We start from the raw sequence: 13,231 nt of genomic DNA, 5'->3' as shown, positions 1-13,231 counted from the left end.
TGTTATTGCTGTTGTTATCCTATTTAGTACCTACCTTTCACCCTAAGGTCCCCGGGCAGGAGAACTGTACTGGCTGCCAGTTGATTTCTAGACTCAATTCAACATGATTGTATATTACCTTGATAGACGATTGTGACAATTTAATAGTTATAGTCCTGCTCCTTTCAGAGGAGTGCAGATCAGGCCATCTTCACATTTCCCAAGTCAAGAAGTTGGGACGCAGATGATCTCTGGATCTTCATGATTCACCATCAATTTGTTTGTTTTTTCCAGTGGAAAAAAGAAAGGAGGGAAGCAATGCACATACATTTTGTGTCTTCAATGGGCAAACTCTAGAAAGCAGGACCTGTCCCCGGCATATAAGCATTAGAGGCTTGGGCAGTCACAGCTAAGCACAACAGTATCAAAGAATATGCTATGTATATATGCCTACCCATCGCAATTTTGTCTGCTGTGCAGAAATTGCATGGGGGAAATGCAGCGTACCTTATACTGTAAATGAAAGGGGTGGCGAGGAAATGGTGTCCAATATGAACAATTTGTAATGTAGATATGACCCCGCTTATGAGGTGGTCTCCTGGATCGTAATAATTCATTGCATCTGGATGGTCCCTTCTCAAGTTCAATGGGCATTTTGCTTTCGCCATCCTAGAAGCTGCACAGGGAAGCAGCAGCAGCAACAACAACAACAGCATGAATAAGAGCCTCACTCTGGGTCTGCCTCCTGTCATTACATCTGTTGTCCCTGCTCTCAACTTAGCAAGAAGCAAATTAGATGAAGCCCAAAGTCTCCAACAAGACCAAAGCCCCAGAGAAAATGTGAGGAAAGGGAGGATACAAAGCTTTCACACTGGCAGAATCCCTGCCTGCCTGGAAGATAAGTCAAAGCCCTCGATGGCACATGAGGCCTTTAAATATGCAGCAAGCATTTCAAGCTCTCATTTCTGAAATATCTGTTCTTTGTGTCAAAAGTGGGTACATTGCTTGAGTTTTGCCAAGGAATAAATCACTATGATTATGATAGGTATGTGGCGAATAACCCTCTCTGGAATCACTGTGGAGCTTGGGCAGCAGCTGCAGAGCTGGAAGAAAATATCACAATCTGATTTCTCTTTGCTCTAGAGGGTAGGACTCGAACCAATGGCTTCAAGTTAAAGTAATGAAGACTGCAACTAAAAATCAGGAAAACTTTCTGACAGTAAGAGCTGTTTGAAAGTGGAATGGTCCCCCTTGGGAGGTTGTGGGCTTTCCTTCCTTGGAGGTTTTTAAGCAGAGTTTGAATGGCCATCTGTCATGAATGCGTTAGTTGATATTCCTGCATTGCACGGGGTTGGACTGGATGCCCCTTGGGGTCCCTGCCAACTCTGTGCTTCCATAATGCTATGATTATGTGTTCAAAATATCTAACTGATGTGGTGAAATGTGATCCTAGAATGACAATCATTTAAAATACATCACCAGATAAGCCGGGCTGAAACTATTCTTTCAGGACATGTTGGGGAACTTCTGTTGCCTGGTTGACAACATATGAAAAAACAACCATAGAAGCCCCCTGTGCCAGTCAAATATTTTATTTCAAAGTATTTGTAACTCTCCCCATCACCTCAAATCCTCTCCTGACGCATATGTTGGGCCTAGTCAATCCACAGCTTTTTGACATTTGAATATTTCATTTTATATCTGCAAGTTGCTGGGGGGTTTTTTATTGCCTTTCTGTTCACAGATCCCTACAATGGAAAGGAATGTACAAAGAATCAAATGCCATCTTTAGTTTTTGTCGTCAGATGCTCCTTTGTATTCAGACCAGGCCTGAGTAATATAATGTAGCACTTGGGAATGAAGATGCAGCCCAGAAGCCCAGCACTGGAGGCCAGCATAGAGAAGACCTGCACGGCTACCATGTATTTCCCCTTGGTGCTCAGGTAGGTGGGCACAAAGCAGATCCAAACACTGCAGAAGACCAGCATGCTTAAAGTGATCAGCTTGGCCTCATTGAAGGCCCCAGGCAGCTTCCTGGCTAGAAAAGCCACTGTGAAGCAGATGGCAGCCAGGAAGCCCATGTAGCCAAGGGCACCATAAAACATGGCAGCAAACCCTACATTACATTGCAGGATAATCTCTGCAGGTTGGGAGTGCATGTCGGAGTCTGGGAATGGGGGAGAAGTCCCCAGCCAGATGGTGCAGATGACAACTTGGACACTGGAACAGGAAAGGACAACAGCAGTGGCCAGAGTCTTCCCCAGCCATTTCTTCACCCGGTTCCCTGGCTTTGTGGCCAGAAAAGCCAGCACAACGGTAATGGTTTTGGCCAACAAAGAAGAGACAGCAACTGAGAAGATGAGGACAAATGCAATTTGTTGGAGAAGACAGGTGGCTTTTCTTGGCTGGCCAATGAAGAGCAAGGAGGACAAAAAGGAGAGCAAGAGGGAGACAAGGAGGATGTAGGAAAGGTCCCTGTTGTTGGCTTTGACTATGGGAGTTCTTGAGTATTTGATGAAAATTCCTAACACCAAGCATGTGATTAAGGAGAATAATAAGGTAAAGGAAGACAAGAGAATCCCCAAATAGTCTTCATAGGACAGGAAAGTGATAATCTTGGGAACACATTGATCTCGGTCCTTGTTTGAGTGCTGATCTTCCGGACATTTGGTGCAGTGGTCTGCATCTGAAAGTAAGATGAGTGACTTCAGTACCCAGGGTCTCAACCAAGGGACATTCCCAGCCCCAGCGGGAGATACTATGACTTGAATTGGCAATCTGTTGCATGCAAAGCAGATATCCCAACCTTGGGTAAAGGTTTTATTGGGGCTGGGGAAAAATAAAATGATACTGTTTTGGACAAGATTACAAAAGTTGCCCTATTCCTTCTCTCACTTGCCTTCCACAGTGGAGATGGTCCCTTTTACACAGGGAGCACAATGAAAGCAGCAAAGTAGCTCTCCTTCCCGGATGACCTTGACATCCCCAATATGACAGCTCTCAGCACATCTGGATTGAGGGACAGTCTGCCCATAAAGAAAGATGGTCAGGAGTTAGTAGTATCGTGGGATGTAATGGTGCAGTCAAGTGCAACATTCCGACAGAGGACTAACGGCCTCCAGGTTCTCACCGGTTGCTGTGACAACCAGTTTGTCGGTTGCTGGTAGTTTTGCAAATAATTTTTATTAAGTTTCCATTTACCAAGCCAATCATATCATATCATATTAATTATTCCAAATTATATCAATACATATCACAAAGTCCAAATATTAAACAAAATTTAAAATTTTTGTGAGGGGTACCCATGCTTTGAGTTCGGTAGGAGTCCAATCATCTTTGTATTTCTGCTACTTTGGTGTTCACATTCCTATCTTCTCATCTCCTTGTCATTATCCTTTTTCTTCTTAATAACCTCCGAGTTGTCTCCACAAGTGAGTTGAAAGAAACAGCCTTGTTTATATTCCTGTGTGAACTTTGTAATGCTCTCCCGTAATTCATCTCACATAGATCCAAGATTCCAAAAGTCCTGTTCAAGTGGCAGTCGCCATTTTAGCCAGTTCCGATGAAATACAGTCTCGGCGTCCTCTCTTTAATTTTCCCAGACCCTTTGTACCTTATACCAGTCTTTCCAGAAGGGTTATTGCCCTTTCAGATTTACAATCCAAATCTAAGAGCAGTGGCTCACCCCCCCTAAAACTGAAAGTCTTGCAACCGGGTCTGCCTCTTAATGGCGGATCGCTTTTATAACTATGCAACAAGGAAGCCTCCCTTCTTTCCAGATCTTTCACAGAGTAACACCTTTTATTAACATTTTTTTGTTTACACACAGTTTGTTTTTCAATCTCACTTGCTATCAGACATTGTGACGGTTCTTCAAGGGGGGGGGCGTTGTTAGGTAAATCATATTGAAAAAGAAGAAAGTTCCGCTCCATTCAACATACCGTCATGGCTGTGCTTCCTTGATGTAATCCTTTGTTCATTCCGTCCCATCGCTCAATCTTCTCAGTGGTAGATTTATTTAGCAGATAATACACTCCTGACCTTGCTCGAAGCATGTGCATTTACTTCAACAATTTTTCTCTATCTTAAACAACGCAACTAGTTTCGCTCCTGAAAGTAGCGTCCGGGAGTTCCAGAGCTCGCACAAGGGCTTTCCGCCCAGTGTCCCCACCCCCTCCATCTTTCGAACTCGGGGGTGATTTATGGACAACCGCGGGCGAGTACAGCATCTTCCCACCCCCTGGGAAGACGAGGGAGACTGATATACTCCCCATAATCAGCCTCTAATTACCTCGTGCGAACCAGATAGATGGTATTGTCGGCCATCTTCCAAGGCGCCCCTAGTGGCCCCCCCCCGGTTGCTGGTAGTTTTCAAAGATAACTGCTGAGTTGCAGTCACCTTAGGACCAACTTCCCTCTGGTATAGTTCATTTGCCTGTTATGTAACCTAAACCTGCCTTCAGGTACGCTTCTGTAAACCTGAATGAATCTGAGAGTAAAATAGTTTTATATTACATGAATCAGATTTGTGTGTGTGTTCCTATAGAGGGATTCTAAGGGATTTTTAACTCTGCTAAAGTAAACCTTCCCACAGGTATGTCTATCTATGCAATAATACTGGAGCCAATACTCCCAGCTCCTGCCACCTAGCAGTTTGAAAGCATACTAGTTCAAGTAGATAAATAGATACTGCTGCTGTGGGAAGGTAAACGGCATTTCCGTACGCTCTGGTGTCCTGTTGCGCCAGAAGCGGTTTAGTCAGTCTGGCCAAATGAGCCAGAAAATCTGTCTACAGACAAATGCCAGCTCCCTTGGCCTGAAAGCAGAGATGAGTGCCACATCCCATAGTTGGATTTGACTGGATTGCACTGGATTGAACTTTACATTTACTAAATTGTTCAGGGAATTTTAAACAAAAATAGATTGTGAAGACCTCCAACAGAACCTCTCCAAACTTGAGTGATTAATAATAATAATAATAATAATAATAATAATAATAATAATAATAATTCATTATTTATACCCCACCCATCTGGCTGTGTTTCCCCAGCCACGCTGGGTGGCTGCCAATAAAATATTAAATAACAATAGTCAATCTGTAGATGGATTAAGCAATAAATTGGGAAATGTAATTCAAAGCAAACAAGTGTGAAGTGATGCAGGTTGAGGCAAAAAATATTAAATTCATAAATATGCTCCTGGGAGTTGAAGTGGGAGTGACTCTTCCTACAAAAGTAAAAGCCCCTTTCAATCCAATATACTCTGTTTCCTTTTTCTTTTTGCATCATAGTCAAATGTATCTGAATGATTTAACCCACCTTATTAAACCAAAGGGGCCACATGATGGTATCCTGATCAATGGTGAATTTTACGTCTGCGGATCCCTCTCTCTCCATACTCCCAACTTTCCCTACGTGAAGGGAGTCATTGGCAAGCATCACAATGTTCACCACATCAAAATCAGCTGTCAGGTCCCCATTCTCATCTAAATATGCTCCACCCATAGAAGCATTGTAGAACTGAAAATCACTCAGGAAACGGTGAAACTAGAATGACAGAGAAGATCACAGCATTTAAGAAAGTTGGCTGTTTCAGCCCAGGTGGTTCACATATTATCTAGGCACCTAGTGGCCATGGAGGGTTTTTCTATTTAATGTTCCCAATATACCGTATTTTTTGCCCCATAGGACGCACTTTTTCCCCTCCAAAAATGAAGGGGAAAGGTGGACTTCCGGGTTAGCGCCAGCGATGAATAGCGGAGTTCCTCTGACCGGAGGAACGGGCTCCGCGGAAACTGGGTCTCCTGCCACGGCGAAGGCAGGGACCCGATAGAAATTCCAGGCGGTGGAAGCCTGGGAACGTGGGGGTTCGGCAGGGCACCAGGAGCGCCTCCCCTGCTTGCGGGGAACCCCTCTGGGGGCTCCGGAGTAAAGCGGGGTGAGCGGCGCGGTGCTGCGAACTGACTGCTACTTTCGTGGAGTGAAGCCACATAGCCATCGTCGGAGAGCGCTGACTTTTTCCTGCTGACAATTGGACTTCTAAAATAAGGACCCGTGAGTAAAGAGAAGAAATTAGACCTTTAAAAACTGAATTGGATTACAAACAGGGAAGGTGCCAAACAGGAATTCAGCCTTCCTTTCTTTGTAAATAGTTGGAAGCAATTGGGCTTAATCTAAAGCCTGAAGGGCTGTTTTTTAACACTTTAAACTTTAAGTTGAAATAGTGAACCCCCTTTTGGAGGGAGAAGAAAAAGGGGGAGGACTTTTGGTTGTTATTCATCTGTGAAAAAAGAGTTGAGAAGTTAATTTTCCACCACTCGGATCCTGGGGACTAGCAGCCATTAAAATAGATGTACTTTGGACTGCTGTTTACAAGTGGAAAAGTGAAACTAGAGTGACACACTGTCTCAACTACTTTTCCTTCTGGTTTAAAAGTTACAACTACCTTTATTTGAACTAAAGCTAAGCCTGGATACAAATAATATTGGTGTACTTTGCAATTACATTTGGCAACTGTATTTGGCAATTGCAATGTGGAAAAATAAAAGAAGATAAAGAGTAGCCATCTCCCCTAGAGGAGGACTTTGAAATTGCTATAAGGGGTGGAATTTTCCAACTTTGAAAAATAAAGCCAGGGGATTGAATTTGACCTTGGGGCCTTGAGTGTTATGGCTGATGAGAAAGAGAAACAGGGAATAACAAGGTCTGGGAAAGTTCTTCGGAGAACATCTGTTTCTGGCCGTCCAGCCTCCTCTGCCTCCTCTGCAACTGCCTCAATGCACACTAAACCAAAGGGAGGAATGACTTTGGAAGATGTTTTGGCACTTGCCTTGACTAAAATAAATGACTCCTTGGAACAAATGAACAAAAAATTGGACCAGAACACACAATCGATAAAAAGTTCAGAACAAACTATAAAAAGTTTGGAGCAAAAAGTTAATTCTAATACAGAAGCTATTGAGACACTAGTCAAGGAATCTAATTTAACTAGACAGACTGCAGAGGAGGTTAAGGAAAAGATCGTCACTGTTGAAGCCAAGGTGGCACAACTAGAAACAGAGGTCCCTGAGGTGCGAAAACAAGTAGAAGATCACAAGGTGTTGTTATCTATGATTGAGCTTAAAGAGAAACAGACAAACCTGAGGATTCGAGCAATACCTGAACTAGAAAAGGACTCTTTGACTGACTATCTAACGAACGAATTTGTAGCTCACTGGGACCTAGATTTGCAAGAAGACCAGTTTAAAATTGTGAGAGCCTTCAGACTTGGAAGAGGAGGGGAAAAGGAGAAGAACAGAATAAGGGACTGCCTGATCACAAGAAGAAAGGGATAAAATCCTAAGTTGGCACTACGAGAACGCCTTGGTAATTCACCAATCAAAGGTGGAAATTTTTAAAGATATCCCAAAACATCTTTTGGACCTGAGATTTGATTATAAGGACCTGGTTGATCTCCTGAGAAGGAACCAAGTTAATTTCAGGTGGGAGTTCCTTCAAGGCCTTTCCTTCAACTTCAAGGGAAGGAAAATAAAAATAAGATCTCTGGAAGATAAAATAAAGTTTTTGTACAAATACGAAGAAGACCTACAGAAGGGAACTGGAATAGATTCAACTACATTGGAAAGGAGATAATCAGACAGAGGGTTGGAGCAAATAACACGGAAAAGAACGTCACCAGGTAAAGGCCTCCTGGACATTTCGGCATTGTCTTTTGGATTGGATTCTCCTGTTAAAGAACCAACGGTACCACCCTCAGAAGAGGAGCAAACTCTGGGAGCGGTTGGGGGAATATCAAAGTAACCACAGGATGGCGTTGCAGGTTCTGAGCTGGAATTGTAATGGTCTAAATATTCTGGGAAAAAGGCGTAGAGTGTTTCATTTATTGAAAAAAGAGCAATTGGACTTGATTTGTCTACAAGAAACTCATGTGACAAGGTTACACAGGAAGCTATTGGGCAATAAAAAACTAGGAGAGTTTGGAGAAGAAATCAACATCTTTAAAGGTACAAGACAAGGATGCCCCCTATCCCCAATGTTATTTATAATAGTATTAGAGGTTCTATTAAAGAAAATAAGGCAGGACAACCAAATAAGAGGAATAGCAGTTGGTGAAAAAAGATATAAGTTAAGAGCCTTTGCAGACGATGTTATGATCACAACAGAAAATCCCCTACAATGTACACCTAGAATATTGGAATGCATAAACGAATATGGCAGATTAGCAGGATTCAAATTAAACTATGGGAAAACCAAAATACTAGTGAAAAATATGGAAGAAAAAGATAAAGTGAAATTACAAGAAATTACAGGATTGGAAATTAAAAAGAAAATAAGGTATCTTGGAATAAATTTAACAACAAATACTATAGACTTAAGTAATGAGAACTATGGGAAAACATGGAATGAAATAAAAAATGACTTGCAAGTATGGGGAAAATTAAATCTTTCCTTACTAGGGAAAATATCGGTAATAAAGATGAACATATTACCAAGGATGATGTTTTTATTTCAAAGTATCCCAATATTAGGAGGAGATAAATGTTTTAATAACTGGAAAAGAGATTTGGCTAAATTCATATGGTCAGGAAAAAACCCAAGAATAAAACACAAAATAATGATAGATAAGAAGGAGAGAGGAGGATTTGGTCTCCCAGATATGGAGTTATATCATGATGCGGTGGGTCTGACCTGGCTAAAGGAATGGATCAAATTAGATGACTCGGATGTATTGGATTTAGAAGGAGTAGAGACGAGATTTGGATGGCATGCCTATTTAATAGATGAAAAAGTGAGAGTATATAAAGGCTTCCTAGGGCATATAATCAGAAAATCTATATATAAAATATGGGAGAAATATAAAAGACTTTTAGAACCGAAAACTCCCTGGTGGGCATCGCCAGCAGAAATTGTCGCAGTGAAAAAATTAAATATGAAAGAAAATTGGGCTACCTATAAAACTGTATTAAAGGAAGAAAACGGGGAATTGGAATTAAAGGACTACACAGAAATTAAAGCTCATATTAGTGATTGGTTTCAATATATTCAAATTAAGTATAGATTAGCAAAAGACAAAAAGTTAGGATTTGAAAAAGAAATATCAAAATTCGATAAATATTTAATACAAGAAAAATCAAAAAATATATATCTAAATTGTATAATCTGATTTTAGAGTGGGAAACAAAGGATGAACTGGTTAAAGCATCAATGATTAAATGGGCGCAAGACATTGGGAAAAATATTATGTTTGAACAATGGGAAAAATTGTGGAAAGAAGATATGAAATTCACCATGTGTTATATACTGAAAGAAAATTACCTTAAAATGCAACATAGATGGTATTTAACACCTGAAAGAATAGCAAAAATGAATAAAAACTGTAGCGATATCTGCTGGCGATGCAACACGGGAAAAGGTACTATGATACATATATGGTGGAATTGTTTAAACATCAAACAATTTTGGGAAATAATATATAATGAAATGAAAAAAATGTTTAGATACTCATTTAGGAAAACACCAGAAGGTTTTTTATTGGGAATAGTACCAGGAAGCCTAAAGGAAGAAGATAAGACCTTATATTTATACGCAACAGTAGCAGCAAGGCTATTGATTGCGAAAAACTGGAAAAGTGGTATAATACCGACAAAAACAGAGTGGCTTGCCAAATTATTGGAGTATTACAATATATCCAAAACAATGGAAGAAATTGGAAGGATTTCAAAAGAAAAGATAGATAGGGACTGGAAGGTGTTTAAAAGATACTTGCAAAATCATATCGAAAAATCAGAACTCCTATTAGAATAAACAAGTTCCGTTTCAAATACTGAAATATCAAATAAGATGGAAAACAACGTGTAATAGAAAAAGAAGTATGAAATTAGGGTAAAGGTGTGTGAAAGAAAGTAATAGAAGTGGAAAGATATTGTAATTGAGTAGATTGGAAGTCAACACAAAGGTGGGGTGAAGGGTCGGTGGATGGTGATGGGGAAAGGAACTATTTGTGGGATTGAGTGTAAGTATGTTTGAATATTTTTAAAGATTGTATGAAATGTATGTTTGTATGCTTGTATATGTGTATTATATGTGTATTAATGATAAATAATAATAATAATAATAATAATAATAATAATAATAATAATAATAATATAAAAATTAATAAAAAAAAAACTAGGCCAAGAATTTATTTCATCGGACAAAGTTTAAAAAAGAGGTGTAGTCATCTATGCAAAGGAGAGCCTTCAACCTAAATTTATCTTTAAAGATGAACAAGGAAGATTTATAGCAATTGAAATTCAAACACAAGGAGAAAATTTTTTGATAATAGGCATTTATGCACCTAATGAAGGGAAATCGGAATTCTTCAAGAAGCTGCATGAAATTTTGATGGACTATATGGACTATAACATGATTTTGATGGGGGACATGAATGGTGTAGTATCTACAAATATGGATAAGGCGCAAAGACAAACAATTACCAAAGATGGAAGACTACCAAAAACCTTTTTCGACATGACTGAAAACATGGACTTAATCGATATCTGGAGGGTGAAGAACCCTCTGGGAAGAGAGGGAACCTTCTTTTCTGAGGCTAAAATGACATGGACAAGAATTGATCAAATCTGGGTAACTAGAGGGTTGGCCCCAAAGACTAGCAAAGTGGAAATATGCCCCAAGACCTGTTCTGACCATAATGCGATAAAGATGGAAATGAAATTGATGCCAACCAGTGGCGTAGCGTGGGGGGTGCAGGGGGGGCCGGCCGCACCGGGCGCAACATCTGGGGGTTAGGGTTAGGGGGCGCAAATCCACGGGTTAGGGGGCGCAAATCCACGGGTTAGGGGGCGCAAATTACTTGCATTGCCCCGGGTGCTGACAACCCACGCTACGCCACTGATGCCAACTGGTTCCTTTAGATGTAGGATGAATGATTCTTTGTTTGGGAATGATGAATTTACTAAAAAGGCTCAGAAAACTTTGAAAGACTATTTTGAGATAAATATGAATACGACCGTGGAAAAAAGAGTAATTTGGGATGCAAGTAAAGTCGTTATGAGAGGATTCCTGATACAACAGAATGCAATTAGGAAGAGAAAGCAAAATGAGAAAAAAGAAAGAATTTTGGGGAAAATAAAGGAAGGAGAGAAGAAACTGAGGGAAAAACCAAAGTCTCAGGAGATCTTGAAAGAAATAAAGCTTTATCAAGTACAATATATGAAATTGATGAACCAGGAAATTGAATGGAAGATTAAACAGATGAGACAAAAGACATTTGATTCAGCAAATAAGTGTGGGAAATTGCTGGCCTGGCAGCTGAAAAAAAGACAAAAATTAAATACTATTACGAATTTGGAAGTGGAAGGAAAGAATGTACAGAATCCTGTGGAAATCAGAAAATGCTTTCAGAGGTATTTTAAACAACTATACACACAAGAAAAGCAGACTGAAGTGGACATTGATAAATTCCTGAAAATAAATGGACTACAGAAAATTTCCCAAGAAAATAAATTAATGCTGGACCATAAAATAACGGACCAGGAAGTAGAAGGGGCTATACAGAGTATGCAACTGGGCAAATCTCCAGGGCCAGATGGACTGACTTCAAGATACTATAGATCTTTGAAAGAATGGTTAATACAACCTCTAAAGGAAGTCTGTAACGAAATTTTGGAAGGGAAAAGGGCGCCAGAGTCGTGGAAGGAAGCCTACATTACACTAATACCAAAAATAGAGGCCGAAAAGACACAGCTTAAGAATTACCGCCCCATATCACTGCTTAATGTGGATTACAAAATTTTTGCAGATATTTTGGCTAAAAGATTAAAAAGGGTGTTAGCAGAAGTAATTCATAAAGACCAAGCAGGCTTTCTCCCGGGCAGACACCTGTCTGATAATACGAGGAACATAATTAATATTTTAGAAAAGTTACAAGTGAAGACTAACACTAAAGCTGTACTGATCGAGACTTCCGGGTTAGCGCCATCGATTAATGGCGGATTCCCTCTGAGCTCCGGAGGGAATCGGCTCTGCAGGATCGGGTCTTGCCGCTGCGGTGAGGCGGGGACCCTTAAAAATCACAGGCGGGGAAGCCTGTGAGCGTGGTGACTCGGCGGGCACCATTTGCGCCCCCCAATCTGCGAAGGAGCCTTTTTAAAGGCTTCGGAATGGGGACGGGGTGCGGCGCGGTGCTGAGAGTACTGCTTCTTCTGCGGAGTGAAGCCGCAAGCCATTGTCGGAGAGCGCTGACTTTTTCCTTTGAACAATTGGACTCTAAAGCAACAACCCGTGAGTAGTACGGAAATTTGGACTTTAAAAGAAAAATTTGTTGAATTAGGAACGAGCGGGGAAGGGTTAAAAAGGAAGTCCGCCCCCCCTCTTTGTAAACAACTTAAAGCAAAGGACCTGCTAGCTAAGGTCGAGAGAATTTTTTTCTTTTTTCTTTTTTTGTAAAACACCTTAACTTCACGGTTTGACATTACAAGAATTCTTACTGGAGGATAAAAGACTAATTTTGGGAGCTGAGGTTTCACCCCCCCCCCCCGGACCCGGGAGCGTCCCGTGAGAGAGCCTGTTGAAGAGTTTGACAGCTGTCAAGTAAGCTGTCAAGACGGAAAAAGAGAACCCTGCTTTTGTTACTTCTGCTGGTTACATTTGCTACAATTTGTTGAAAATAAGGAAGGGCTGATACAAAATAACGTGATTTTTGGACTTGAGCTGAAAGGAATATTAAGGAACTAAAATCCCCCTAGAGGGGCTTAGTGACATTACAGGAATGGCTGGAAGAGGGACAATCCAGGCTGAATTGGACAGAGCATTTGTTCTCTTGGGAAAGTTACAAGGCCAAACTGATGTTTTGGCTACAAATGTTACAACTCTGGACTTAGCAGTAAAGAACATTGTTGAAGCTGATAAGGATGCGAAACAGGAAGCCTATTCAACTGGACAAATAGAGAAACTTGAGAGTTTTGAGAATATGGAGAAGGAGACATACATTGCCCCTGAAGAAAAGGAAGGAGGAGCTGCAATTTTGCAGATGTTAAAGGAGAATTGTACTTTGAGGCCTGACATGATGGCAACAAAGGAAAATAAAAGTCTGATGTGGAAAGTCTGGCCTGAATTGGGGAGTGGAGAACTGAGAGATCTCCGTATGTGGAGATCTGAAGACCGAAGGATTATAAATTTGATTAAGGTGGAAGTTGGAGCTTTGGGGACATTTGGACTTGAAAGGAGTATGAAACAAGATTTGGAGTACCCCA

General features: G+C 40.8%; 2 protein-coding genes across 7 annotated transcripts in view; both read right to left on the bottom strand.

Moving 5' to 3' along the window:
• Nucleotides 1–13,231, bottom strand: part of LOC308580992 (vomeronasal type-2 receptor 26-like) — a 66,023-nt gene that overhangs the window by 39,254 nt on the left and 13,538 nt on the right. For 5 of the 6 annotated variants that reach the window (XR_014004861.1, XR_014004862.1, XR_014004863.1 and 2 more), the window contains exon 1: nt 487–818. The exons of the other annotated variant lie outside the window; for it this stretch is intronic. Coding sequence is in view for 2 of the 5 variants with exons in the window: in XM_081183389.1 (XP_081039515.1) it covers nt 487–731 (245 nt within the window). In the remaining 3 variants the exon portion in view is untranslated. Of the gene's footprint in view, nt 1–486; nt 819–13,231 lie in introns of those variants that run through there. 6 annotated transcript variants of the gene reach the window in all.
• LOC308580792 (vomeronasal type-2 receptor 26-like) overlaps nt 2,572–13,231 on the bottom strand; it is a 33,208-nt gene continuing 22,548 nt past the window's right edge. The window contains exons 3-4 of the mRNA XM_081182966.1: nt 5,298–5,525; nt 2,572–3,005 (exon numbers count right to left, since the gene is read on the bottom strand). Of these exons, the coding sequence (XP_081039092.1) occupies nt 2,871–3,005; nt 5,298–5,525 (363 nt within the window). The 3' untranslated portion in view covers nt 2,572–2,870. The remainder of the gene's footprint in view (nt 3,006–5,297; nt 5,526–13,231) is intronic.

This window comes from Podarcis bocagei (assembly GCF_964188305.1).
Source record: "Podarcis bocagei genome assembly, chromosome: 2".
Taxonomy (NCBI): Eukaryota; Metazoa; Chordata; class Lepidosauria; order Squamata; family Lacertidae; genus Podarcis; species Podarcis bocagei.
The sequence above is the reverse complement of the archived record's forward strand: the minus strand, read 5'-3'. Positions and strand labels throughout refer to the sequence as shown.